Here is a 27,985-nt window from a genome sequence, read left to right as displayed (position 1 = left end):
TCGCAACCAACCGGGCAGGGCGGTTGGCAGTGCTAGGGTAGCTGTGCTTTTGCTTATGGCCATCGCGCCGTGTGTTAGCCCCCGTGCTGGCGCACTGCGCTGCAGCAGTTAGTTGTAGCAGCAGCAAAGTGGTCGCACGCCTGCTCCCAGCGCAGCCAAAGAATCGATCGACATCGGACATGCATGTGGAATTCTCCGGAGCAAAGGCGTTTCGATGGAACCGCATCTGTGAGTATCCGACGAAAAATTCGGGCCGTCCGTCCTGCGCCGCTGTCCATGTTTGCTGATGCGGCACCGCGCCCGCGTTCTTAATAATTAAAGGCCCGATCGCACGGGTCGTCAGAACACTGCCGGCTTCAAGCTGTTTGCTTTGCTCATGCTGCGGTGCGTTCAGACCTAAATAATGCCACACTGGGCGTGTGTCCTGTGGTTGTTTCGGTGCTCGTGCCTGGCGCTTGACAGCGATTGTTTTCGTTAATGAGATGCGTATGACCGCGTAGTTGTTAAAGCCGCTCCACTTTCGCTGTGGGAAGCCTGCGATCGTACCAGTCTTTATCCTTGTTGGTGTGGTTAGGTTCCTCGTTTACTCGGCTTTCCTCTCCTTACCCATACTACCAGGTGTAGTTAGTGCGTGTTTCTCCATGTGCTCTTTAAACGGGACACATTGCAGTGCTTCCGAGACAAGCGGACCGCGCGTAATGTCTCGCTGCTATTCTTCGAGCCGGCCCGGTTGTTCCGAATGTTTCTTTTTGAACAGCTATTTCGCACGCGCTACCGGGTTACGCAAGACCGGTCTAGGCCGCACATCGGCGGCTTCACGGCGATGATCGTCGGTGTCTACCACATTTCGCGCAGAAGACATGATTGTCGCGAGACTCCTCTATGCGCGGTTCAGCCGGTGTCGAGGGCGTCGTGACAGTAGCAAGAGGAAAAAGACGGGGTGCAACGACTCCTCAAAAAGGTGCAATCGATCGTGGTCGGTGTGTTTCGCTGTCTGACAATCACACTTCGCACTTTCGGAGGACTACACAAACGGTGCCTTGTCGGGGGAACGCCTTTCGCCAAGCGCCGGATGATGAGCTGTCCTCAGCTGGCGGAAAGCGAAAGAAGGCCTTCATCTGCCGCCGCTCCCACTGGTCCCAAGCCATACAACATTTTCGAAGATCTCGAAGTGTTTGCCCACTTCGAACACTATCGCAGCGAGAGCTACGCTCAAGCCATACACCTCATGTCTTCGCAGACGAGCCTGCTCTCCGACTCCCGACAGTCCTATGCGTCGTGCGCCACAACCCTGAAAGAGTTGTCCCTCAGCGCGCCCTCCTCGCCCAAGGGCGTCCACAGCGTCGAGAAGTCGTCCACGCTCCCGTCGACTTCGTCAAATGTAGCCTCCTTCGGGAGTCCCAAGAAGTCTAGCAGCCTTAGTCTGTCTAGCTTCTTTCGCAAGATATCGCCCCGCTTTCACAAGAACCGAAAGTCCAAGTCGAAACCCTGGATAGTGGTGGAGTTTTCGCAGAAGGACATCGAGGGCCAAGGCTTGGACCACGAGAGCATGGCCGACAGTGACCAGTCTCTGGAACTCGCACTTCAGGGCAAAGAGCAGTACATGGCTTCCCATACCGGAAGCACAACCGGTCGTTTAAGTTTCTCAGGTAGTGGGAGCCAGTCGTCTCTGAATGCTTGGGTCAGGGCAGGTAAACCAAAGGCGTTTGGTACCCTGCATCACGATGCTCAAAGACTGTTAGAAAAAAATTGTGGCAACGTGATTGCCAAGGCACGTGGCTGTCGCAGCCAGGAATGGCTGCACAGCTCAAGATTGCCATCGAAGCCATCCAAGACGCCAGCGCGACCTAACCAGTGGCCTGCTTCGTCGTGTGCCAGTTCTCGACACAGCATTGGGTCACTAATGCCAACGGTAGTGGTGAACTCTCCAGGGACAGTTCCAATGGTGCTATTGGAAACGGGCTACTCGGAGCAGGTACTGGCATGCCTGCAAACGAGGCAGCAAAACAGCCTTTCCTTGAACGTGCCTCGTGTGAGAAGTTTGTGTACATCCTGCACGATTGTTCTCTTTATTTAAATTTTTTTCGAAAACTCCTGCACTCGCTCCGTGTCCACTTCTGACCGAGTGGCCAAGTGTTCCGACTAGCATGCTGTATGCCTTCGGTGAAACAAAACAAGCATCGTCTCTGGGCATGTTGATTTTTTTTTTATTGCTGTTGAACACATAACCAAATTGAAGAAGAGCTGTTTCCTGGCCTGCGACCTGGGGCACGTCTTGCCTGTGTTAGTTTGCAAGCGACTCTTATACTGCTGTGACTGCATAATGTAATTGTTTAGTGCTGATAAGCAAGAATATAAGCATCTTGCGTGATTAAAAAGTGCTGCGTTGTGTTGAACTTATTGCTTCTATTGCATAGTAGTTTTTTTAGTCATTTATATACAGAGGTGTTGAGCATTTTGTTACTGTGTGGGGTGGCAAGTGATTTTTCTGCCAGGAAACTGGATTCACAGCCATTCAACGATGCTTTGTGAAGTAGTAGTGAGAGAGTGAGCTTCATATTCCCATTTAGTGGCCCTGGATGTGTGGCCTGTGTGTTGAAATAGATTTTTTTCAGTGACTGTTGCATTAGTCTATACTTATGGTGCACTTGCTTACATGTTTGGCATGGACAGAGGTATGAATGCATGGAAAGTACATTGTTTACAATGTGCATGCGAACTCGATTTTGTTGCTATTGGTAACCAATGGTACACAGAGTTCTCAAATAAGGGTTTTCCTTTCTTTACTGTTCAGATTTTTAAAATAGTTATTGAATCCGTAGCAAAGAGAAGCGTCTAAACTCTTTGAGTTGCTAGAATTTAATGCACACTGTTTTAACGCAATGTTTATATGGAGAGAGAATATGCTACACCTACTCGAACATAATACCACGCTGCTGTAGTATACTGGAGGAATAAATGTTTATGGTTCGAAAATGGTCGGGGTGCAATTCTACCTTAGGTGGGAGGTATCTTTAAAAAGTTCTTTCAAGTTACAGCAATTCAAGTTTAAGCACACCTGCGTTAGGGAGGACATGTACTTCATTCCACAAATAGCAGTCATCGCTTAGCAGACTGTGCAAGAAGTTCAATAAGCAAGATGTATGACTCTGCAAATCTCGTAGGCACATTTTGTTTTCGAAAGTGTGGTGAGAGCAAAGGCATGCGAATGAAGCGTCGCATTGCCTTAAATGGAAGACATAGAAACAAAGTGCTAGGAATTATGGAACAACATATTCATAGCCACATAAGAGTCTGTCTGTAAGATATGAGGACATAATTTCATTACTCCTCATACTTTTTTTTTTATCGCTTTGCAGTTGCAAAACAAGAATGAACTATTTCTTGGTGCAAACATCTACCGCAAGGTCTTTTGGCACCACAGTGTTGAGTGCTCTGAATGGAATCGAATATAGTCTTTTTAAACAATTTGCACCTACATTTTAGTGTTGTGAGAGACTGTATACGTTGCGCACAAAACAAGCTTGCTGTGCACTGAATGTTACGCTTAGTTAGGTGTGATAGTCGTAATTATTTTATTGGTGTTACTTTGCAGGAGAGGACGATCGAGCAGTCATTTGCCATACCTCACAGTTTGAGTGCTGGCACCGTTCTACTTACAGGGATTCCAGAGAAAAGGTGTGAAAAAGTCTTGCGAAATGGCCTTTGTCTCAAGAATGCTTTCGGTCTGTTTTGTTTTGCATTGGATTGTACCAGCAGATGCATGCGTACATGTCTTTCATGTAAATAGCTGGCATAGCGTTGATTGAAGCTTGTCCCAAGTGCTCAGCGTTCAATGGTGTGTAGAAGCCCCCCCTCTTTAACAATGCCTCATTGCAAATTCTGGTTTTTCACTCATAGAGTTGTAAGGAGCTATCTGGGAAATGTCATGCAAAAATTAATTTTTCAGTTGAGTTGATCATTACTTGTGCTGGAAGAAATTGGAGTGTCCATTGCAAATCCTTCAGGGGGCAAACTTCCCTGCAACAATCTTCTTTATTGCTGTTGCTAGCGTCCGCGAGCGGAGTAGCTTACTTGCATGCTCTGAAGTGCCAGAGGAGAGAGAGCACGTCATGTTGATGTGACGAGCCCTGCCTCCCTTGTTTTTTTCTTTCTGTTTCCATTTTCTTTTTTTGGCATCGGATGAAGAACAGAAATCACATGCCGTGGTCATTCACATTTCACAGCAAATCCAGCAACGTATGTAACCCTGGACCATTTGTGGACGTTCGAACGAGTGCATGCCATGCAGGCACATCCACATGTTACCTTTCGCTCGTTTCTAAAGCCTGGCTTTCGTTAAAAAAAGGGCCTTCAATTTTAGATTGTGAATGTTTTCATGCCACGCAGGTGTTTTATGGTTTGTAGACATGAATGCTATGGAGTTATCAACCTCTAATGCTTATTTGATTGCTTTGCTTAAAAGTGAGAAGCCATTTAAATGGAATTGCATTCCCAACTTCACAAAAAGTTCAGTGCAAGATCTCTGTTATGGCACTACTTGCAAGTGTAATAGAGCATTTCTGTTAAGCTCGAAGCTGGGAATTTCACATTGAAAGTCGTTCTGGAAAAGGCAAAAGCTAGCTCGCTATCATAAAGCCCACAGTGGTAATTTCTGGGGTAGGAGTGCTCGTGCTGCTTCCAAGACATGAGCTGCTAAGTATGAAACTAATTGCAGGCACACAGGAGTTCCACATGAGATCCCTGGCTCTTCGAGTCTCACACAGTGTTGTGACCGCACACCCCACATTGCGTGGAATACAGTAGAGATGAAAAGTTTCATGTTGTTTTCGCTTTCTTTTGTTTTTTGTGTCCATGTGCAAGATGAAGTGTAGGGAGGCATCTGCATGTCTTTTTAATGCGACAGCAGTAAAGAGCTCGTTTTGCGGAAATTCCGGTGTCGGTGTCGGCGTCGTTGATTGTGAGCGAAAGATCATTTTGTGCGTGACCAAAAAATCAAGGAAGATGCAAATAAGGAGGTCCGTTAGGTGGCGTCCGGGAGTGCAGACGTGGCCGCGTCTGCTCCCGCTTCTTTAAATGTTTTCGGACATCTTTCTTGTGTTCTCCACCGATCCATTGGATTTTCCTAAACCAGTTTTGTGCAAGCTATCTCACGACATCGTTCTCGTTGGGGTGAGTGAACTTTTCGGCGAGTTATTGAACTTCAAGTGTGCGAAGCGAGGGACGCGTCTCTAGGACTAACCCCTCGGCTACGAGTACGGAGCTAGGGTTCATTTCGAGGCAGTGCCGGGCCTCGTCAGGCCCCTGCCGCACCTGACTAGGCAGCGAGGATGCCCGAGATGGTGACAGTTGAAGGCATGGATATCACTCCGGAAGAATTCGACGGAGCGGGGTGGACCACCGCCCTTGGCGCCCGGCGGAAACGAGATCCGGCAAGGAACGCAGCGTCTGCTACCGCTGCAAAGTCTACGGCAAACACAGCAAAGAAGCATGGTTTCAACGCTCGCTCCCTCTCAACAGTGCAGAAGGTTGTAGCCGCTTCGCGACTCCCTCGGCTGCCGAGAGACCAGATAAAGGTCATTGTACGGCCCCGCGGAGGGCTTGACGTTTCGAAGACGGACATGGTACTGCTGTCGAGAGCTCTGACTATGGCAGCTGGGCTCACTGACCAAGAAGCATCGGAAGACACAGTCTGCCCCAACAAGGTACAGAATATTCTTGTTATTTCGACTCCGGTCAGATCCAACGCAGTCGCATACGCTGGAATTCAGAAACTTCACACGAAAGTCGGCGCATTTGATGTTTCTGCCTACTTAGCCGCCCCGGAAAACACTTGTAAAGGCGTCATCAGGAATGTTGACCCCTCGATAGAAGAGCACACCCTCAGAGGCATGATTGTCAACCAACGAAACCCGACCGCCATTGAAGTCAAGAGAATCAAAAACACGCACGTTGTTGTGATACTCTTTGATGGGCTTCGAGTTCCCAAAAACGTCATGTGCGGAACGGCCTTAGTGCCGTGTTCCCTTTATAAACGCCAAGTCGATGTTTGTCACGCCTGCGGCCGAGTCGGGCACCGGGCCGACGTATGCCACCAGAGCAAGGCAGAGAAAAGTAAATGCCACAACTGCGGAGACGCACTCTCAAACGATGCTGCAGAAGCCCACCGTTGCACTCCGAAATGCAAGCTCTGTGAAGGTGATCACCCAACAGGTGACCGTTGCTGCAGCAAAAGATACCACATCCCATATGTCGTGCGACGACGCCGAAGACAAAGACGCCACCGCTCCGAGAAAGAAGCCAACGCTGACGAGGTTAACGACCTCGCGGACATGCAACCGGAGATGGCAGATGGTTCCACTCCCAAGCGGCGCTCCAGCTCCAGAGGGCGTTCCCGTTCCAGAGGACGCTCCCGTTCCAGAGGACGCTCCCGTTCCAGACGGCGCACCCGTTCCAGACGGCGCTCCCGTTCCACAGCGCACTCTCAATCCAGCGGGCGCTCTTGCTCCAGGGGCCGATCCTGGTCGAGATGTCCTGGCAAGAAAATGACCTGGGCCGACATGGTTCGCGACAGCGGCTCTGCACCGACAACACCGACAACTTCAAAGCAAGGTAAGGTACAGCCAGAGCATGTGGCAGATCCACGAATACACACACTAGAACGGGAAAACAAAGCACTCAAACAGGAACTAGCTGAACTGAAGGCAACTCTCGCCAGGCTAGAAGGACGTATCCTAAAAGACACACCGCCACCCATCCCTCAATCATCAGGATCTGTGGTCGCGTCATGTAGCCCAAATAAACGCAGAGCCGTAAACACCGAGACAGATGGCGACACATCAGAAGTAGACGACTTTATGTCCGACGTCAGCGAAGCTCCTTCTAACGCCTTAGCTAGTGACAACAAAGCCAAAAAGCACCGCAAGACGAAGAGTAAGTTCAGTAAATTCCAATCAGCAATTGCCGACATTAAAGAGGCACTCATACAAATTTGCGGTAGACTCGATCGTCTGGAAAGACCAATTGCTCAACCCAGAGCCACGAGAAGAATTCCCACGCCGGACCCGGGGTCCATGTCTTCCCAGGGACCCCAACCTGCGCTGCCGACATCCCCTCAGCCACCAGGTCCAATAGGTGAAGCGAACACACAGGGGGTCATGCCAAGTCAGCACCATGGATAGCACACCACAATTTTTCAAGATCTGGCAATGGAACTGTAATTCATTCAACAAAAAGAAAGCTAACCTAACGCAATTAGTACGATCATGTAAAGAAAAACCACATGTCATCATTTTACAGGAGTGCGGGGCGGAAAAGTACATTCAAAACATGTCCTTTTCGGGGTACAGGGTTTCCAGGCCAACCCTGGACCCCGACTTCAAACAAGCCAGGGGCATTGCCACCCTCATCCGTAAGGACATCAGCTTTATGGAAAGGGACACCCCGACATACAAGAAAGGCCTGGAATCCATGATAACAGAAATCATTCCGAGTCGAACTCTTAAAGCTCACCTTTACATACTGAACGTATACAGTTCTCCGACCGACCGACTCAGGAACTTTACCAAACTCCTATCATCGGCGGTGTCGCAAGCCAAGGACCGGCCGTTGATCGTTGCCGGCGACTTCAATGCGCACAACAACGTTTGGGGCTACAGTACCAATGACAGGAAAGGTCTTAACCTTGCGGAGTGTGCAAACAACCTCAACTTGAAGTTAATCACGGACTCAAGGTTTCCGACACGCAGAGGCAATTCTGTTCAGCGAGACACCACCCCCGACCTGACGTTCCTCGGAAACGCGGAAGGGTCGTGGGACAATCTGCAAGAGGACCTTGGCAGCGACCATTTCATCTTAGAAATCAACGTCCGTATCACACCCGCTCCACCTAAGACGTACAGATACGTCGACTGGGACCTTTTCCGAAGAATAAGGGGTAGCGAGGACAGCCAAGGGGAAACCTTTGAAGAGCTTCTGGAAAATCTGAAAAGTACGGTGGCAAAAGCCACTAAAGAAATAACCTTGGACCTGGAGGTTCCAGTCATGGACTCCAGACTCGCACACCTCCTGGAGGCGAAGAATGCGCTAAGAGGACGATGGGAAAAGCAGAAGCTAAACAGGAGGCTGCGATCTAAACTAAGGGAAATAAACAAAAAAATCGAAGAACATTCCAGAGAGCTGAGTGCGCAACAATGGGATGAGGTTTGTAATGAGGCGGATGGTAAAATGAGACGGGGAAGCAAGTGGAGCCTTCTAAAAAACCTATTCGCCGACAGCAACAAACCGACCAAGAGCAATGCTCGAATAATGCTCGACAGACTCGTCCACCTGCACACGATTGAAGGCACTAGTCCTCAGGACTTTGCTAACACCCTGGCAGACATATACCTGCCGACAGAAAGCAAATCAGTCCCCTGGGACGACCCGGCATGCGAGTACAAGGGGACACCTCAACGCTCACTGGATCGTCCATTCGAGGTCTCAGAGATTGTGCACGCCCTTCATGGCCTTAACGGCCGCTCGGCCCCTGGTCCAGACGGATTAACTAACAAACTTCTCAGAAACTTAGATAACCAAGCCATACAAATCATTACAAAGAAAATAAACGAAGTATGGACGGCGGGCCGCGTACCGGATGAATGGCGAACTGCCAATATAATTCTCATCCCCAAACCCGGAAAACCGCTCCATGCCGAGAACTTGAGACCAATATCCCTTACTTCGTGCCTCGGAAAGGTCGCCGAACATGTCATTCACAATAGAATTGCAGAGCACATCGAAGCAAACAGCCTTTTTCGCCACAATCTCATAGGATTCCGAAAATCACTATCAACACAAGATGCCATGCTCCTTATCAGGAGTGCTGTGATAGACAATAAATCACGGGACGTAAAGGGCATCCTGGCGCTCGACATAACGAAGGCCTTCGATACGGTCAGGCACGAACATATCCTCAACGAAATCTCCAGTTTACATCTCGGAGAAAAATTTCACAACTATGTCAGATCGTTTTTGGCGGACCGTACGGCTACCATAAACATCGGACAAATCAGAAGCCGTAAGCACAAGCTGGGAAACGTCGGCACCCCCCAAGGGTCAGTGCTTTCGCCACTTCTTTTCAACATCGCAATGCACGATCTGGCGAACCGACTCTCGAAAGTTCATGGGGTAGGACACGTGATTTACGCAGATGACATTACCATCTGGTCCACAAGTGGCCCACTAGGCTCCCTGGAGCAGAACCTACAACATGCCCTAGACACCACACAAGCTTTCCTACAAAATACGGGGCTGAAGCTATCTACGAGCAAATCAGAGCTCCTTCTGTGTAAACACGGCCCCAGAAAGGGACAGCTCCTTAGCTCCCTCCCCGTTCACTTACACACCAAGGACGGAGGTAGTATCCCAATATGTAACACAATCAAGATCCTGGGCATGGTAGTTGGTGCTTACAGCGGTGACAACGCGGAGGCCCTCAAACGTATAGAGAAAAGTGTCTTCAACTTCACCAGGGTATTATCAAGGGTCAACAGTAGAAGGGCTGGTCTGAAAGAGGACAACCTCATGAAAGCATTTCACGCCTTTCTCATCAGCCACGTGACTTACGCCGCCCCCTTCCTCAACTGGAAGAAGACAGAGCTCAACAAAATTGATACATTAATTCGAACAGGATTGAAAAGGGTCCTGAGCCTCCCTCGCAACACTAGTACGGAACGACTCTTACAATTGGGCCTGCATAATACAGCTACCGAACTCTTTGAGGCACAGCGGCATGCACAGATTAGTCGGCTCTCACTCTCAAAGGCGGGCAACGAGATATTGTTTGAAGCCGGTCTTCAGCCTTTCTTCATGCCGCCAGAAAAGTCCCAACTTTGCACACAAGCCAGGAAAGCGATAACAGTTGACCCGATTCCCAGAAACATACACCCAACCCACAATGAAGGACGAAGAAAAGCGAGAGCCAAGGCAATACTCGCCAAGATCATGTGCAACGATACGAAGGCCCTCTTCGTTGATGCCGCAAAATATTGGAATCGAGGTGCCTATGCAGTCTCTGTGGTGGACGCCCATGGCTCGCTCGTCAACGCAGCCACGGTAGTTACCAATTTCACCCACGAAGCAGAGGAAATGGCCATTGCGCTAGCCCTTCGAAGCTGCACTGAAGCCTCTGTCATTTACTCGGACTCTAGAACAGCTATAAGAACTTTTTCGGCGGCCCTAGTCTCTTCGAAGGCAGCTGCGGTCGTTAACAGGCTTTTCAACCACGAGACGAAGGAGGAAAACTTTCGGTCTTCACACATCGCATGGTTCCCAGCCCACATGGGAAACATTTCCGGCTTTGCTGGCAACCCAAACGAGCGGGCACACACACTGGCGCGAGCGCTCACTTTCCGCGTCAGTGGTTCGCCCCCTCGCTTAAATGCAGCCTGCAGGAACCTCGACTACAAAGACCCACTTGTATCATATCACGAACTCACCTCACATCATAGATTAGAACGTCGAACTTTTCCTCCTCCTCACAGAGATCTGAACAGAGCACAAGCAATCACTTACAGACAATTGCAGACACGTACATACATCACACCAACGACACTAAGCAGGATTAATCCGGACTTTTCCACTGCATGTCCACACTGTGGAAACGAGTATAACAATTTCGAACACATGCTCTGGTTGTGCCCTGCCAACGTGGGTACAGAATTTTCTGACCAGTCCTCCTGGGACTCCGCCCTTCGAAGCACAGAGCTCATCGCTCAGCTCAAGGCTGTCCAGAGAGCCCGGGCCGTCGCCGAAAGACTCTGTCTACCGGTCCCGACCTGGGTGGAGCCGCCGGATTGATGGCGGGGCTTTCGGCACCGCTGTCTTTCTTCTCAGGACCTCAATAAAGTTCATACTCACTCACTCAGATGCAAATAAAATACATAATAAAATATACCGGGTCCGTGTGGGGATCGAACCCGGGTCGTTTGCGTGCAAGCGAATGTTCTACCACACGGCCACGCCTCTGCTTGTGAAAACAGTGAAAAGAACTGCTTTGAAATGCAGTGAAAGTAGTTTTCATGCTCCGCAATACATGAAATATTGTTGTAATAATGCGTGGTACAAGGGTACATTGCCATCGGACATCAGAATTTGTGATTATAATGACTCCATGGTTTAAAGCCTGTCACCCACTACAATAGACACGTTACCGCGCCTATTCCTCTAAGGTCACGTAGTGGGTGCATAGCAAGTGTTTGAAGTACTTACTAGGACGTCACTATTGCATTCAACTCTTAAAGGCATAGCTTAAGGATCCCCCCCATATTTTTCTTTTTTTATGCCGTGTCGTGCATGTTAACAAAAAAAGCACAGTTGTCGAGCTGTCTTCGACAGTGAGCTCTTTCCAAACAGCTATTGTTTCAAATGCTGTCCCAAAGGAAGTACATAACGGATACTGGCGTTGAGGAGGAAAAGAAAACTAGGAATTTAAAAAATGCTGTTTCACCGGTTACCTTGTGTGGCGCCAATTTCCAAGTTCGTTCCTTTAGTTTCTGGGCGAGTAACGTATGCAAAAAAAAAAATTTATTGGAAGTTTGAAAACTCAAACACATAGCTAATGAACTTTTATGTAAAATAATAGGTAACATTGCAATTCAGGCATATATATAATGTTGGCTGTAGAGTTGATGTGGCATAAAAAATTTAATTTTGAAATACAAATGGTCTGAAAGGCATTTGTGATGCTGAGCTTAGTTACATTACAAATGTTTTTTTTTAATGGTAGTGTTTCAATGTAAAAGAATGAGCTCAAGTTTGGCTTGTCAGGCTGTAGGTTCTTGGGTATCAAGATAGTAAACCTTTAAACCATATGTACAGTACATAGTGATAGGCGATAGCCAGTTAATTTTAACGATGGCAGCGAACTGCTGCACAAGTGGGAAGTCGTAAGGAGGGATGATTATTCCTGATAAATACTATAAGATTGCTTTTAGGGTAAAGCAGCCTGCCAAGCTTTCCCCGTTTTTAAAGAAACCAAAATCTCTTTATTCAAGCCTGCAATAACCGTTTATTTCTTTTTTGCTCGTGTTCCTCGCACAGCATTCTCAGTGGCTGCTAGACCTAATGGTATCGTATTGATGGCCTAGAATTAGTAGCTTAATAGTATTGAACTGTGCCAATTACATCATCAAAATAATCGATCCCCTTTTATAACCAGTTCATTGCCTTTCAGGATTCCGTAGAATAGGTTTGTAATATTCAGTGCTCATGTGGTTTGAATTACTGAGTAATTTGCTCTCTTGCTGCCCATTGCCTGCATTCTGGTTAGGTTAGCTAGTAGAGTGACTGCCTAGAAAAATCGCTGGTACCTGGTTTTATCCCCGGATAAGGATGAATTTTCCATTAAATTTGGAAGCTTTTCGTCCTGAGATATGTATGTGGATTTCCTTGCAGCTTCGTGCCACCAATAAGTGGTTGCCACTTTCTCTTTCATAACCATTCTGCCACCTTGCAAGGTTCCAAATACCAGATTTGCAATGTTAAACTTTACATAAATTAATAGGTAAAAATCATACAGCGGTACTGGTGCAACAAGATACCAGTTCGATTATGCCATGTTCAGCTGCAATGATGAACACAACAGCTTTGTTCCTTTCGACAACAGCTGTGCGTAGCATGGCATGCACATTTTTGTAGTGCGGGTGGTAGGTACTGCTCGCAATTGTTTCCATTTTCTTTATTGACACCACACAAAAATAATCTCGCTATGGACTTGAGACATGGTGTTTGCACTATGTAACCACCTGGTGCAAAAGCTCTCCATACCAAGGCATTTGCAACAATTGCGAGCTCATTATGACTTGGTGCCACATTGGTCACCTGTGATTTATGAGGCCCGAAAATGTTCTGTCATATAAGCTCGGTACTGGCAATAGTAGCGCAGCCACGCAACTCCATGTCCAAAATAGTCGTAAAACTTGTGCAAGAGCTTCTGCAACCTGTTTAATCCTTTCATTTCCAGTTCCCTTCACACACTACCAGTCATTTCTTCCATTCCGCGTTACCACTTTACACAGTTGCTGCATTTTGTTGAGAAATAACCACCTTACTAATCTCGCTGAACCTGATACGGAGCTTGTACTGTATGTTGTGTTCTCAAGGTATTTGGGCCTTCGGTGATGCTTTTTGTTCTTGTATAACAAGCGAAATGTTGGCTGTTTGTAACGAACACTACCTGGTGAACGGCAACAAGTGTTTTAACGTAGCTATCGTGAGGGCATGCACCCACCCTGAGGGTACAGTCAAACACCTTTATAAGAGGCACTCATATAAGAGACAAATGGGTATAAAAGACAGCAGTGTGCATACAGTAAAATACAGGTTGATAAGAAAATGCATACAAGGTACCCTGCTTATAAGGGACAAGAATTGCTGTCCGGAGCATGCCTCTTATACAGTGGTTCAACCGAATGTACAAAGCTGGTGCAAGCCCTCATCATAGCAATATTTGAAAATGCGTAGCCGTGCTTTTTATTTTTTTTTTCCAACGTGCTTCACTTACGTCAAGGCTAGGCAATTCAGTATATGTAAAATGTTATTTTTCCTAAAGCGCAAGCGGTTGCGAGATCAGAATGGCTGTTTTTGGCACCTTAGTTGTCGGAGGCTGCCCGTTTCCATAACCACTATTGCACAAAATTAAAGAAAAAAGCGGAATAACAAAAACATCTGGGATGGAATGGAATTGAAACCAGGACCCTCTCCATGCCAGCCCAGTATTCTACCACAGGGCTATGTCCGTGCTTGAAACTTGGTCTCCAAAAGACTGTCGTCTTTATGTCAGAATGGAACAGTGTTAAAAGGGTACTGACACAAAAAATTTGGCCTCGCGTTTTTCTGCAGCAATGCGTTTCTGTAGGGCTGTTAGTTATGACACGACACATTGTTTGCTGCAGCATACGACGGATAATTAATTACAGGCCCCTTATTATCGATCAGTTTCGGTTTGAGAGAGTTCCAAAAACTGGATGCAACTGTCGCCACATAGCGTGTGCAACTCTTGATCACGTCAGCACGCAGAACTGTGGCGCACTTCTGCACAATCCGCATCAAGAATTACTTTCGAGTAGAAAACGGCACTGGAATGTCCCCAAACACAAAACTTTCTAAGCCTGCGCCACGGTCACGCACTCGCAACCAGCTGCCGAGAAATATAGATTTCAGGAACTACCGCGGCAAAAGAAAAATGGCGGCTATGATGTTATCATAACTTGTTTTGTTGACCGCAGCGTGGTGACGTGAGGGAAGTAGAGGGTCACCTCGTGGTCACCTCCGAGGGCTATGGAGTCAGTCGCTCACACAAACTTCAATATCAATTTAAAATAACTTCCAAGCTATATTCGCTGTTTATATCTTGCAGATGATATACGAATGTTGACGAGAATTGACCCCGCAGGCTATCTCGGACACGAAATTTTGTATCAGTACCCCTTTAACATTGACATGTGCAATTATAGTGTGGTAGAAGAGCAAAATAACCGGCAGGCATCACAGATTGTGAATTGTGTGACCGGTCACCACACAATGCAAATTGCGTAACCAGAGGGCTGTTGAATTCTTTTAATCATTTAATAATGGCTTGACCATAACGGTTCTTCGTTGTCATCAGCCGTCACATTAACAATGTGCACGTAATGCCTTGCAGATATATACCCGGTACCTCTCTAATTCGCACAATGTCGAATAATGGCCCGCTGGGTGCTTCCCAACTTGGCAAAAATTATTACTTATGGCGTAGCGGGTACTTTGCAAGTTTGCTTGCAGGGTAGCCCCGAGAGAGCTTTTAACGGCTCTGGAAAGCCACTCTTGCAGCTTTCGCTTTGACTGCGCGGCACTTTCCATCCAGGCCTGGCACTTCTTAGTGCGTCGCAGACCTTGAACATTGTGTGAGCACACTAACTGCTTCAACTTAGCGATTAACTTCGTAATTTAAATAGCCCTTCCAGCGCCGACCTGAGAAAACTCTGGCAATGACACCTGCTAATCCCTAGTGTCATGGTTCCACCTCTTTATGTCCCTCCCTGCCGCTCAAAAAATTTATGTGGGCGTGTCCCAGCCTCCATGGAAAGAACATAAATAAACAAATATGATTTGTGCGGAAATTTCTGACAAAAGATCAAACGCATGCTTCCGCATCAGCGTTTGTTTGTGTCTCTTTGCCAGCCATGGTGATTCAGCAAGTGTTTACTACTTAACAAATGAAATTCTGAAGTTATTGATGAGTTGAGACTTTGAATAAAATGATTAACTGGTGACTCAGCACCTATAACTTACTTGCTAATTGTATGACTTATAATGGGTAATCATATGTAATTAATTTGCAAGTGCTAGTGTTTATGAGATGGTCACCTGCGTTTTTTTACACTACTGACTTTTTCATGGTTACGTTTTACATGTGATTACACCGATAATGCGCTTGACCGTGAACGCAGATATTTGGAAGTAACACACACGATAGTGTTTCACTTGCCGTATTCATTTACAGGTACCAATTTATCACATGGTGTCAACTCACAATACCCGCGCACTTGTGCCTTCGGCTAACTTTGTGGTGTGGCTTGAGGTAGTATAGCGTAATGTTTGGAGCTGACAGGTGGGACCCCATTCTTCCGGATGCTGCATGGCAGGAGGACGCAGCCCCCGCAGTCCCTGCACCTTCCAGGGCCAGAGGGGGACCTCCAGGCGCCCCCAATGGAACGGTTGAGCGTACGGGTGCCGTCGGCTGAATCAATAGGTGCCTGTTCGCTGGACGTGGATGCAAGCGAGTCGTCAGCACGGCCAATGATGACCAAGGAGGCATCGGAAGTGACCCTTCGCAGCATGGTCATGTCTACCCGCGAGAGCTCGTCTGTGGCAGCGAGAGGGTCAGTGAAGACACCTCTTCTGCAACGAGCACGGCAGGATCCTGCTCACGTGGCTCTGTGGTGTTTGTGTGTGTGGCCCTCTCTGCACCCTTACTTTTTCCGAGATGCACTGCACGATTACATCTTGCCTCACCTGCCCATAGTGCCTGCTGCCTATCTTGGAACAAATGCTTTGGGCTAGATACCTTCCTACTACAGCCAAAAATAGGTCCATGTTAATTCGTTTGTGCACCCCTGTGTGGTATGATGCAAGCCTCTTGTATTCCATAAACTCCCTACATCTTGATTTATAGTGCTGGCCCATGTGTATTTCACTTCACAGGAAGTGATAACAATTTTTTATATAAAGCCAACTATATTCCGAGTACAGATAAAAAAAGGCCGTATGCTTAGTTACCATGTGCTCATCCTTCACTGTTCATAAATGCATTTCTCTTTCTTTATTATATACTGCAGAGCTTACACAGGTCCAAGCAGCATAGCTACCACATCGTAACTTGTACCGAGAACGCACACACAGAGTAATAGGTTTGCCTGTAACACCTGTAACCTTTGAGGTTCCTAGTAAAATCCAAGTGACTCTTCCTAGGCATCTATAAATTAGGCTGAGTACAAAGTTGAGATGTTTGTATACATTGTGGTTCTGGAGTCAGTGTAGCGATCTTGGGAAGTATACAATAGAAGACACTTTCGTATTGAAACTTTGGCTTCATATTTCAGCCATTTCAGAGAACTTGAAAGTGATCATGCTTTACAATTTTGCTGTATAATGGTTCTTGCAATCATTCAGGTAATGCAAAAAAAAAAACCTTCAGGCTGTTGGTTGTAACATTTATCCAGAACAAGTCTTGAAGAGTAGCAGGGCAAAACTATCACATTTCACACCTTTCTACTCACTGGTCCTTACTGCAATGAATAATGAACCAAGTTTAGATTTCTAGTTCACAGGCAATGTACATTTTTCTGAATGAAACAGAGTTTCAGATATTTTGTATGGAATTGTAGCTCCGTGGAAAGGACCTGTTACTTGATGTTTATCTTTCTGAGCACCACGTCTTTTTTCCTCACACTGAACTCTGGCATCTTGCCTGCATTGTCTCTAGTTGTCTGGGGAAATGCACTTGTCCACTTTTTGCATGCCAGTGCTTGCATCTTGTGGTGGAACTTTGTTGTCACGATTTTGCACTGCGAATGTTTTTCAGCCGTTTAGATGTCGCACTGTGTGCTGTACATTCTGAGGTTTTCATCGTTGCTTGCCTGTTTGTCCAAGTGCACTGATGGCAATTTTTATTCAGCAGCAGTCTGCCTCCTATGTGATGCGACGGAAGCGTTTTGTCGAGCTAGATTTGCAGTATGTGTTACGATTGCATTGACAACATGCTCAGGAAGCCAGAAGGGATGAAATACAGCAAATTCAGTTGGAAATATCACCTTCATATTAACCTGCAGCTGTGGTTATAGTATGGCAGTGAACTGGGCTAGCTTACGATTCTTTATAGCAAAGTGTGCCCCTTGCATCTCCTGGTAATGCTGATGCATGCAACTACCATTGACAGACTCCATAAAATTGTTTTGGTAAAGATGGGATTGCAAGTTTATCTCCCAGCGATAAGTGTGCGTAGGGCAGAATGCAAAAATACTTGCAAGTTCGACTTTTTGCAGCGCATGAAATAAGCTTGTCCAGTTAAAATTATACCCATCGCCTCTCTCAGATATCTAACATTTTAAGGGAATTTTGAACATGGCTAATCAGTCAACGATTCTGTGGCTAATGCCCAGTTTACAATTGCATTCCAGTGGGAGAGTAAAAAATTGTACCAAGAATGTATATCGAATTTTACTGTAATAAAAAGGCCTACATATAGGGAAAATGGCACGAAAGTAGCATAAAATCCATGAAAGCAAAGGTTTGGCATTGAATTTTTGCACTTCAGTTTATAATTTAAATCTCCAGTGACAAGTGTCTTCAGATGTTGATGTCATTGCATTAACATTGGTGCTGAAAAATTGTGTGTTGTGCAATTCTACATGAATGTGGACTGACTGCTTGTCTCTGTCTGCACTGCATGTCAAATGAGTGTCTTTCGTTACCTTTTTAATATGTTCACGGCACAATGTACCCTTCACGTGCAGTATTGGCACACTTATATTTTCTAGCGCTATTTTGTACTACCACACTTTGTCTTGCTGTCCTCACTGCCTTCTAGGGTTCCAGAGAGCTGCAATATTGTCTAGCATTCCTTTTCGTGCAATTTCTCAGAACTTTCTTCGAGCATGTGTTTCTTGCACTGACAATTTACAAAACCAGTAAATCGGATTTGACCTTTAAATGCTTTTGCGAGACAAGTGGGACATTGCAGCCACATGCTTAATTTCAATGGCCGTTGACTAGCTGTAACGCAAATCTACACGCCCTATTGACTTTTTCTAGCGAGCTCGCACAAAGGAGCCAGTATTGCTGGTGCAATTTCAGTGATAATTGAAAGCGAGCATGTGACTGAAGCATGTACAGCTGCAGCCATTCTTTGTAGAGCGCATCAGCAGCCGGCTTTTGCTCTGCGGAGCAACACCTTGGTACAGTTTCGGCCTCTGACGTGATCAGCCCGACTACCAAGCTGCACGTGCTCCCGACTCACCATGTCAGAGCACGAAACTGCCTCAAGGTGTTGCTCTGCAGAGCGAAAACCGACTGCTAGTACGCTCTACAAAGACATGGCCGCAGCTGTACTAATCAAGCTTGTGTATCATTTTGTTCAGTAACCTTGTGTCCTTTCGTTGCAAGTACATCACACATGCATTAGCAACTATAACATTGGAAACTGTCAGCGGAAATCACGAATAACTACTTGTAAAGCAGGATGTAGAACAAGGTACTAGGAAATCTCTGTGACAGGTCTTTGTCCTGTAAAATGGCTTTCTCAGTGCTCTCACTGTTTAAGTAGTTTGAGTAGTTTCAATGTCCAAGTAGTGCAGCTGTTAAGCTAACCTCATTCATACTAGACGCACTCGCCTATGCGAGCGCACAGAACTGTCATGATCACATAGAGGCGAGGGATAATAATGAGACACACATTGTTTGTGGCTTTAGTATTATTTAATTGAAAGACAGGCATTATTGAATAAAAGCAACAACATTTGATCTTAAGGAAAGAGAGCTGCAAGTAATGCCCCACACACTTTCCTTAAAACACTGTACTCGGTATCCTCATTAACTGCCATTAGTATTTCTTTTGCAGAGCACTGGACAGCAACGTCACGCAGTTGTCAAACGGCTGCTGGAACATTGGCGAAAGCACTGTAGAATCGCTGACCACCAAAGTGCCAGAACACCGACCATCCTACCTTGGCATCAGCTGTGCCATCAACGGGTACACGAACTACAGCCAGTTTTGCCGTAGCCGCGACAGCAGTCCCGCCCGTCTGAGCCCCTGCACCGCAGCCCCACACTCCACAAGCCCCGGCAATCATCTCAAGGTGGAGCCCATTCTGGAAATCAAGGCCAGCAATGGCCGTGGGGAGCTCACGAATGGCCGCCGCCATCACGGTCCCCAGGAGTTCTCGGCAGCGCCCGAGCCCTGTACGTCTCTCGTGCAGCAACGAATTGCCGCACTATATGGATCGGAAGCGGCAGAGAGGGTGGCACGCACCCGAACACGAACGGCCAAGAGCCCGCTCAAACTGGAAAAAGCCATCTCGAAACGTAGCCCGTCCTGCCCCGCACAAGTCGTCCGCGGCCGTTCCAAGAGCCCACCTGTGTTCAGGCACCTGACACGCGACTTCAAGGAGCATCTCCGTTTCTCGGAAGTGTCCGCCTCACCGGCCGAGAATTTGCCCGGGTTCATTCCCGCAGCGTCGCGTCTCCCTCATTTGGGCTCGCCCGTAAAACGAGCTCCTTTTTTGGCAACCTCACTGCGCATCTGTGATGTCGACAGGGGTGACAGTAGTGCACTCAAAGAAGACGTCTTGGAAGAATCTCGGAATTGCCAAGTTGTCAATGGTGGCGGCACACAAAAGCTCAACGGGAACCACGCTGCTGCTGTCGATGAAGGTAAATGGCAGGCAGCATGCCTGCTTGGTTTGCTGTGGCCTTTGGTGTTCCACTCCAGACAGCATGCTTCAAGACACCACCTCATTTGTTAGCTGCTAAAATGTACCATATTATTGTCCTAGGGCTTTTAATATCTTAGGCTGCATTAGACATTGTTTTGTTAAACTGTCATAAGCTTCTGCTGCACCCCTTCTGACAGTAACATTATCACACTGGTGAAGGTCGTATGCTCAACATCCTGGGCTTGAACATAACACCTTTCTTTGCTCATACCTATGCACTCCAACCTCGATATAACGAAAATGGATATTCAGAATTAATGGTTATAACAAACTAATTGAAGAATAGTTTTGTAATAGATACAGTGCTACAAATAATGAATTTTCGGATATAACAAAGTATTTTGTGGCAAGTGCAACTGTTATAGTGAGATTTCAGGGAAGGTGAGAGTTGAAAAACAACTATTTTCCTAAAGTTACATTTGTTTTTTTTTTTTTTGGTTTGACAAATATAATTTCTCTGCTTTCACAGCAAGAAAACTGCAGATTGAAATTCAGCTCGAAGTAGGTTGATATCCCTTTTAAAGAGCAAAAGGTGGCTACTAAAAAACAGGCGCTCATTGTCTAGGGTGCCATGAAAATTATCACCTAGCTACTTGCCATTGCATTTCGCTTGAAGAGTTCCACAAAGCCACATGCTCAAAATAACCATGATTTCCAAGCTCTTATGATAGAAGAAATCATGTTGAAAATCTAATCTTTTCTACATGGATGAGCTTTCGCTCATACCTTTCAAATGCATTTTTCACAAGATCCATTTTTGGGCGACTTCTCGAGTTTAGACATCATGCCTTCGGAATTTCTGATAGCCCTATCAGGATGATATTTCGCTCACATATTCTTCGGCATGTTAAGGTTGCAAGTATCTCCTTCAAAACATGATATCACCTATATAATTATAGGGAACCTAAGCTGAACCATTTGTATGGGCTGAGGATTCTAGGCATTCTCACATTACAATTTTGTTGCCCATTAGAATGCCTTGTATGCACTTTCTCGAGAGTTATTTGCATTCAACAGTTAATGTAGAGGAACATAAGTTAATATTGGCTGAGAACCATGAATGTTTAGTGACATAAAAAGTTTTTCCAAAACCAATTACTATATATTACACATTGAGATAGAATAAAACTAAAACTGTTAAGCTTACTATAAAACTAATTACATAATTGAAATCAGCATAAAATCTCACATATACAACAAAAATGTCATTGTCCTAGCAGATTAACCCAACTATTTTTTTTTTTCGGATCGCATGTTCCCTCAATTGTGCATTTAAATAGCACTTTCGCACATGCATTTTACTAGTGAAAATCTCTGCCCGATAACACTCACCCCTTGCTAATGACAGTTTCCATGGGTTAGCATTTTGCTAACATGTAAGCTGCTTCATTTTTAACCATTGTTCCTTCTGTGTATTCTTTTTTCAAGCCACAGCTAGTATTCTTGCATCTTCCCCTTACTAGCATTGTGTAATGTTACGGCTGAAGTATTCTTAAACAAACAAAAACAATAAAATGGTAAAGCTTGTGTTAAGCCGTGCAAACCTTGAAACAGCGGAACTAGGCGATTCTGTGGGCTAGTCTAGTTGCTTCTAGGACTGATGATTCTGTGGACTAGTCTGGTTGCTTCTAGCCCTGAGCTTGGTGATGCATGCTGTTTCTAGGTAGCTTCCGAGACATTGCTATGCTTTCAATAGGCTGTTTCTATGTTTATTCACAGCACAGAAAGGTTAAAGACCACGAACAATCTCAGACATGACACGGAACTCTTGAAAGCAAGGACTCGGCTCTAGGCCATGCATGCAGTCACAAACCCTATGGGCACTTGCAAGCCCATAATACAATATTGGCAACTCGTGCGCTGTAGAGACTACACTCCTGTCCCCTTTCTTGCTTTGACAAGCGGACTTTTTGCCGCACAGTGGCGAATGGTTCAACTGTATTCCACCTGTCTCATCATGTTTTTCTGCATGCTGTCTTATCCAGTGACCCCATTCCACTGGCACTGTAGATGAATGTTCATATTATGTGGTCTGAGCTAACTGGGTAGCAGTGTCCGGGCTGTCATTCTATGTACCGAGACATTTCCCCTGCAGTTAGTGTTTATGCAGTGTGCTGGTTTTATAAAGTGCTATGGAAAAGTAAGTCTGATTTTGTTTTTGTTTTTTTCTCAGGAAATAATTTGTCATGTAAAGAGCTGACAGGATTCATGGAATGAGCACGCAAACACACAACACACAAATGAGTAAGGCAACAAGTGCAGTCTTGCTTGCATCTCACTCGTCTGCATTCTGTGTGTTCACACACTAAAACCATGGTTTTATACTTACCGTGTTGGTCAGAAACTTCCCTCTAATTTAAGACGACTTTGCCATGTTTTTTTTTCCAGTCGACAAGGCATTGGATTTGCCTGTCGAGATGGCACCCACACAACGCGTGTCGTCACTCCTCTCCCCCGTGTGTACCAAGGCGCTCTCGTCGTCAGACCTGCCCGTGCGGGAGGGCCACACGTTCCTTGCCACCCTGTCGAGCACACAAGAGGTCCTCGAGTGTCACATCAGGGAAGCCGAGCGGGACCTGAAAGAGGCAACCCTCTCGGAGGACATGAAGGGCCGGATACGGGCAGCTATTGGCAAGGCCAACCTCCTCATCAGCAAGAAGTTTAAGCAGTTCAAGGAACTCTGCCTTAAGAATATTGTAAGTGCATCGACATTTGTTTCTGTATATTGGCATGTAGAGCTTCAAAGATTCGCATTATTCCATGTCCGATAAAAATTGAAAGAAACTGCACTCAATTCGAATGTTTCATTTCTAGCACTTCTTTTCTTGTGCTGTGACTCAATTTGCTTCTGGACTTTATGCAGGACAGGAGCTTTGTCAAGCCGCATATTGGGGCTTTTCTTCCGTTACTCCCATATTTTCCTACTGAGAGTACTCAATGGACTCTCAGTAAACAGAGCTTTTAATGCTGCTTTCAATGTAATTGGTTTTGCACTTGAACTGTGCACCCGTGTTCATCTCTCAATAAAGGGAACGAACTACATTTTTTCGTTCTCTTCAGGCTTTCTTTAACGAGTGTCTATGGTATATATGAACAAAATAAAATTGAAAGTTACAAAATATTATTCACTAAAGTGGGCAGCATCGGTACTCTCCTCTAGCACCAATTCAATATAGTATACACGTGTGAGTGGCGATTTAGACCCCTTCACAGAGCCTCTTGATTATTCATACTCTGCCAGTAGATGCGAGTTAAGTCACCATTCAGAACTGAAACCTAGCTCCAAGATGCTTAATGCTATTATAAGCTTTATACCCTGCCCTTAACTTATCTTTTTTAGGCATCCAACTAGGCCTAGCAAGAAGAACATATTGACAAACTGGTATGGTTGAAGAACTTGGCTATTGATGCACTGCACATATTCCTGTCTGAACTTCTTTCTCTTAGTCAGTCTTCATCTTGACTAATTCATTAGGCACTAAGCACAATTTTCTTTTTTTCCTCATGGTCATGGAATCGAATCCCTGCCATTGCAGCCGCATTTTGTTGGAGGTGAAATGCTAGAGGCCCTTGTGGTAAAATTCAGGTGCACATTAAGGAGCATCACAATGTCAAAATTTCCCAAGCTTTTCACCGTAGCGTCTCCGATAATGATATTGTGGTTTTGGGACGTAGAAACTCAAAGAGTTATTAGATTATTACTATTTCTTTTCCACCTGTGTTCACATGTTTTACTTTTCAGTGTATGCAGTAGTATGGTTTACATCCTTGCTCACTTGTGGCTGTTGTATGTAATGTTTCTGTGGGCACACTTTGTGGTGCATTGATTGCACACGTCACCGTCATGAGGTCACACTGAGAGCTGAAGGCCTCGACGCTGTGTCATTGCAACCTTTTACTTCAATCTCTATCATTTTTTTGCAACTACTTGCCATGGAAATTCGCTCATTGATTTTTTTTTTTCAATATCTTTCTAGGACCAAAATGTTGATGATCCTTTTCCAACTACTGGATCTGACTTGGCTGGCTTTTGGGATATGGTCATGTTGCAAGTTGACAATGTTCAAGCATTGTTTGAGGAACTCAATGTGCTCAAGGCAAACAACTGGGTTGAACCTGCTAAGACGGTGAGTGCAGCTATGTCACTGTCGTGCTGCCTTTTTTTTTTTGCCACCTTATAAGTCATGTCTGTTGGTTAATTCACAGAATCACGCTTCATTTTCTCGCTGTAAAGGCAAATTTTGTTAGTCAAGGCTCTTCACATTGCCATGTAGCCACATTGTGCTTCAACAGGGAGCAGCAGTCACTCATAATGATTTATCACTGCAGACGCACAACAGAATCGCTTTAGCAGTTTCAACCATGCACCCGCAGTTGCTTTGAAAGGCTGATGAAGAAATGGGCTCTCGGTTTATGTAATTAATTGTTCAGTGCTTTTTGTCTTCTGTACAAGTACATGTATGAGTGCAAGCAGGGTGCGTGATAATACATTATACTCCGTAAAGCGAAAAGGCAGGCCAGACGTGTTGCAAGATATTGAAAAATTATTGACTTGAAAAAATGGCCACTTCTTTTCAATTTCATAATACTTGCACTCATCATCACCTTCCAAGTTTTTTGTGAAATATTTCGATTCGTGGTGCTCTCTTCCTGTTCCTTTTCAGCGGCTGTCTGTGAAAAACGCGAAAGACTTTTGGCGATCGCACCACGTATTTTTATGGCGTGCACATGAATCTAGTCAATTGCTCCACTGTTGGGAGAAAACTAGTTTTGTTTTCTGCATCAGTGAAGGACACCATGTGGCATAAACAAAACAGATGCCTACAGGTTCACAATGATGCAGTAATGTACCGGTGCCATGCAAGCCATGGAAAGTATTCCGTTTTATTGTTCAGTTCCTGTCTGATGAACAATAGGTAGCGCGTAGGCAGGATAACCACTTGTCATTAAGCATGACTGACTGGATTCCAAGAGAAGACAAGCACGCAAAAGAGAGATGGAAAGTTAGGTGAAACTATGAAATTGAAAGCACAGGGCTGGGCAAATTTGAAGAAAGATCACTTTTTTAGATGCGAATGGCGGGGGCTGTGTTCGTCCCCCACTTCCACTCTGCGGCACCCACACCCCACTGCGCATGCGGGTCCCCTCTCTCTCCTCTTACGCTCTCCCCTCTCGTGGCTTCCACCCCCCCTCCCTGAGCGCATGCATATCCCCTCCGCCTCTTTCTCCTCTAGGAATCCTCTACTCAATGGAGCGGCGCGCATGTCATCATGTGGTGCGACTGCTGCATACTTCGCTGGGGGCACCACAGTAGTTCTGCGGTATGAACTGACAGAGAGCGTGTGCCTCATTCTTTTCTACACAATGCCGTGATGAGTGCCATTGTCAACACCGCCACCAACGTCAGAGTTAGCGCCAGCACAAGCTCTCAATAAAGTTACACCATCTACCGCTCAAGCGAACCATCTTCCTGCTTCGCATTCTCACATAGTTCCCTTTAGCGGGAAACGTTTTTTTTTTTTGCAACTAGGGAAGAGAGTTTCTTCGTTCTTCCCATAAAGAGCATTTTTTTCTTTTTTTTGTACCTGACTACCAGTTTTTGTGACAGCAATGAGTGGGTGAACATGCGCCCTGGACCAAGCCTCTCATATGCGCTTCGTGCTTATGGTAATTTTTTTGAGAGAAAAAAAGTTTATGCACAAAAGCCAAAATGCTTGTCTACTGTCAACTGTATATAGCAAAATGTTAGGTATCTTATAAGGTAGTCCAATGATGCTGTGCACTTTTACACTCTCAAGTCCTCAGAGTGTATCGGTTCAAACACGTTCAGCTCCTAGCTTCATTACACGCTGTGTTTGTCATGCTTGTCGATAAGTTGAAATGCTGAGGGTAAAGAAGGTCTTCAGCAAATGTGAGTGTCGGGGCAACCACTAGAGTTCTCTTGTAAATTTGAATAAATTCTGGTGACGTACTGAGGTGCTGAATGCTGAACCTGTCAACTTTTGCAGCATCCTTTGAGGTGAATTGCGTGCAGGGTAACAACGGGTCCGCTCCAACAGAGAGATATTATATGCGGTGCGGTTAGACCGAATAGCATGAGCAAGCTGGCAGGTACAAGTGTTGAGATAATGGGAATTGTGTCGCAGGGTTTTTGTACACTTTTGTTTAGGTTCAGAGCCTTAATGTCTGCGACAATAGATGTTCTTTCATTTCATGATGGCAGTATTACATGAGCCAAAATTTTGAATTAGTATTGAAGCCTGGCCAAACTACAGTCAATATTTGCTGAAAAACGTCAACCACAATCGACGTTACATTGTATGATGGCTTACAAAAGAAGTAAGGCCAGCAATAGAAGAGGAAAAATTGACCTTGGCATTGCTTACTAAGCTTCCAGCTGCTAAATGTAAGATCGAATGGTGTTTGTGACAAAGTATGTTTGCTTTTCAAAGTGTTTCCGATTTTAAACTATTATTCAAAGATAATTCATATATTTTCTTGTAATCTGCATAAATGCCTGCAACTGCTGAAGCAGAATTGAAATTATTCACTTTAAAATTTTTGTGTTACAAAAATTACATGTTGTGCGAGTATTTATTTGGATACTGTTTGCACTGTTTCAGAGTCTCTTTTTTTTTTCACAAGGGGGCGCCACTACAGCTTATAAACTATTTATCTTTTCAGCATTGTGTGTCAAATGATCACTGAAGGGACCTAATAATAGCGTGTTTTCATATATGTCAATTAGCCAAAATTGAAATCATAGTGGTGAATATTTAACCAGAGTTTTGATATTGGTCAGGTTAATAAACCTGCCTCATTTAAAATAGCAGAAAATTCAGTAGAAAATAATTTAGTCACTAAGAAAAGGGTACCTCAAAATGACCAAAAATGCATGGGACGTCTAGGCCTTACCCGGTGCTCCTGAGAAGTTTGAGGGTACAATGTAACAGCAGTATGCACAGGACCTTGGTTTTTTGGTGGAATGTAAGAAACACCTTTGCCCTGCAGTGGGCGTAGTAAGCCTGATAATGAAGATCAATTTTGCATACCTAGCCTTTGTTTTAGAGGGACAACTGCACGTTAGAGCCAGATATATTCAGCCAAGCTCTGATAGCAGTTGGAGATGGTATATCGGCTTTTCATTTACAGGAAAGTAAAAGCGCAGCATTGCCAAGACCAGTCAAGAAAGTGGCCTCCCGGTCTACACCGGCAAGTCCGAAGAGATCTGAGAAGGCCGAAGAAGCGGCCAAGTCCCGGCTGGAAGCACGCAAGCGGCTTATGGAGGCCAAGCGGCAGGCTCGACAGCAACAGCAATCACAACCGGCCGCAACCCCCAACGAGGACATAGCCATTTTCGTGCCACAGGAAAAGACCAACTGACCACACGGAGGCTGCATCATTGCGCGAAGATGGCAGGCAGGATAGTGCTTGGCTCTGCTGTTGTGCACATTGCTGGCACATGAATGCCTTACCCCACAGAGTGTGCATTTTTTTCTTTTTGCATGCAATAATTGTGTTGCCCACAATGTGGACTCTGGTTGCCGTCATTGCCCGAGCGAGTTGCGTGCAGCAAACAGTGGCAAAGCAGAGTCTGACAGCTAATGTGCGAGGTGCGTTGCTCATTGCACAAATAATACACATAAAAACAGACTGTTATATTAGCGACAAGCACAGTTGCTTCTTTAATCGGAGATCACGGGAATAGTTGTTATGATGTGCGAATGACAAGACGTAGTCATCAGTTAATGCCTCAGTATTAGGCCTAAAATTTACGACAGCAGAGCCTCGGGAAGGAGCGCATCAAATTAGTGGATTCAAATAACCCAAATGTGGCAGAAGCAGGTGGGAAGTCTTAATCAGCACGTTGTTTCAAGGCCTGGCTGGATGCCATAGCCAGTACGTAAATGCATAGCCCAACATCAAAACCTTCGTTTCGTGGTCGGATGGCACGCATAATTTCCATGCAATAC

The 27,985-nt window shown here is 45.6% G+C and overlaps 3 protein-coding genes across 5 annotated transcripts in view; 2 read left to right on the top strand and 1 right to left on the bottom strand.

The window, feature by feature from the left end:
• LOC119172742 (uncharacterized) overlaps window positions 1-27,985 on the bottom strand; it is a 176,298-nt gene that overhangs the window by 111,930 nt on the left and 36,383 nt on the right. The window lies entirely within an intron of this gene.
• On the top strand, window positions 18-27,874 carry LOC119172141 (uncharacterized). 3 transcript variants are annotated; one of them, XM_037423155.2, is made up of 7 exons: window positions 36-228; window positions 3,596-3,678; window positions 15,666-15,902; window positions 19,139-19,950; window positions 22,401-22,708; window positions 23,990-24,139; window positions 27,165-27,874. In XM_037423155.2, exons 1-7 carry the CDS (start codon window positions 184-186, stop codon window positions 27,393-27,395), a joined length of 1,866 nt encoding a protein of 621 aa, XP_037279052.2. In that variant the 5' UTR covers window positions 36-183; the 3' UTR covers window positions 27,396-27,874. The 3 variants fall into 3 exon arrangements, with proteins under 3 accessions (XP_075749130.1, XP_037279052.2, XP_075749129.1); XM_075893015.1 differs by lacking the exon at window positions 15,666-15,902 and having other exon boundaries at window positions 18-228; XM_075893014.1 differs by lacking the exon at window positions 36-228 and having other exon boundaries at window positions 15,632-15,902.
• LOC119172143 (uncharacterized) lies at window positions 873-2,199 on the top strand. Its single transcript, XM_037423156.2, has one exon. The coding sequence runs from the start codon at window positions 1,073-1,075 to the stop codon at window positions 2,075-2,077; it is 1,005 nt and encodes a 334-aa protein (XP_037279053.2). The 5' UTR covers window positions 873-1,072; the 3' UTR covers window positions 2,078-2,199.

This window comes from Rhipicephalus microplus, chromosome 4, assembly GCF_043290135.1.
Source record: "Rhipicephalus microplus isolate Deutch F79 chromosome 4, USDA_Rmic, whole genome shotgun sequence".
NCBI classification, from domain to species: domain Eukaryota; kingdom Metazoa; phylum Arthropoda; class Arachnida; order Ixodida; family Ixodidae; genus Rhipicephalus; species Rhipicephalus microplus.
This window is presented reverse-complemented; position numbering and strand designations above follow the sequence as displayed.

Excerpts from the sequence above, each read along its gene's own strand:
- LOC119172141 (XM_037423155.2), top strand. The coding sequence starts at position 184 with ATGTGGAATTCTCCGGAGCAAAGGCGTTTCGATGGAACCGCATCT. Across the intron at positions 229-3,595 it reads GTTTCGATGGAACCGCATCT|GAGAGGACGATCGAGCAGTC; the intron begins GTGAGTATCCGA and ends GTTACTTTGCAG. Across the intron at positions 19,951-22,400 it reads CGCTGCTGCTGTCGATGAAG|TCGACAAGGCATTGGATTTG; the intron begins GTAAATGGCAGG and ends TTTTTTTTCCAG.
- LOC119172143 (XM_037423156.2), top strand. The coding sequence starts at position 1,073 with ATGATGAGCTGTCCTCAGCTGGCGGAAAGCGAAAGAAGGCCTTCATCT.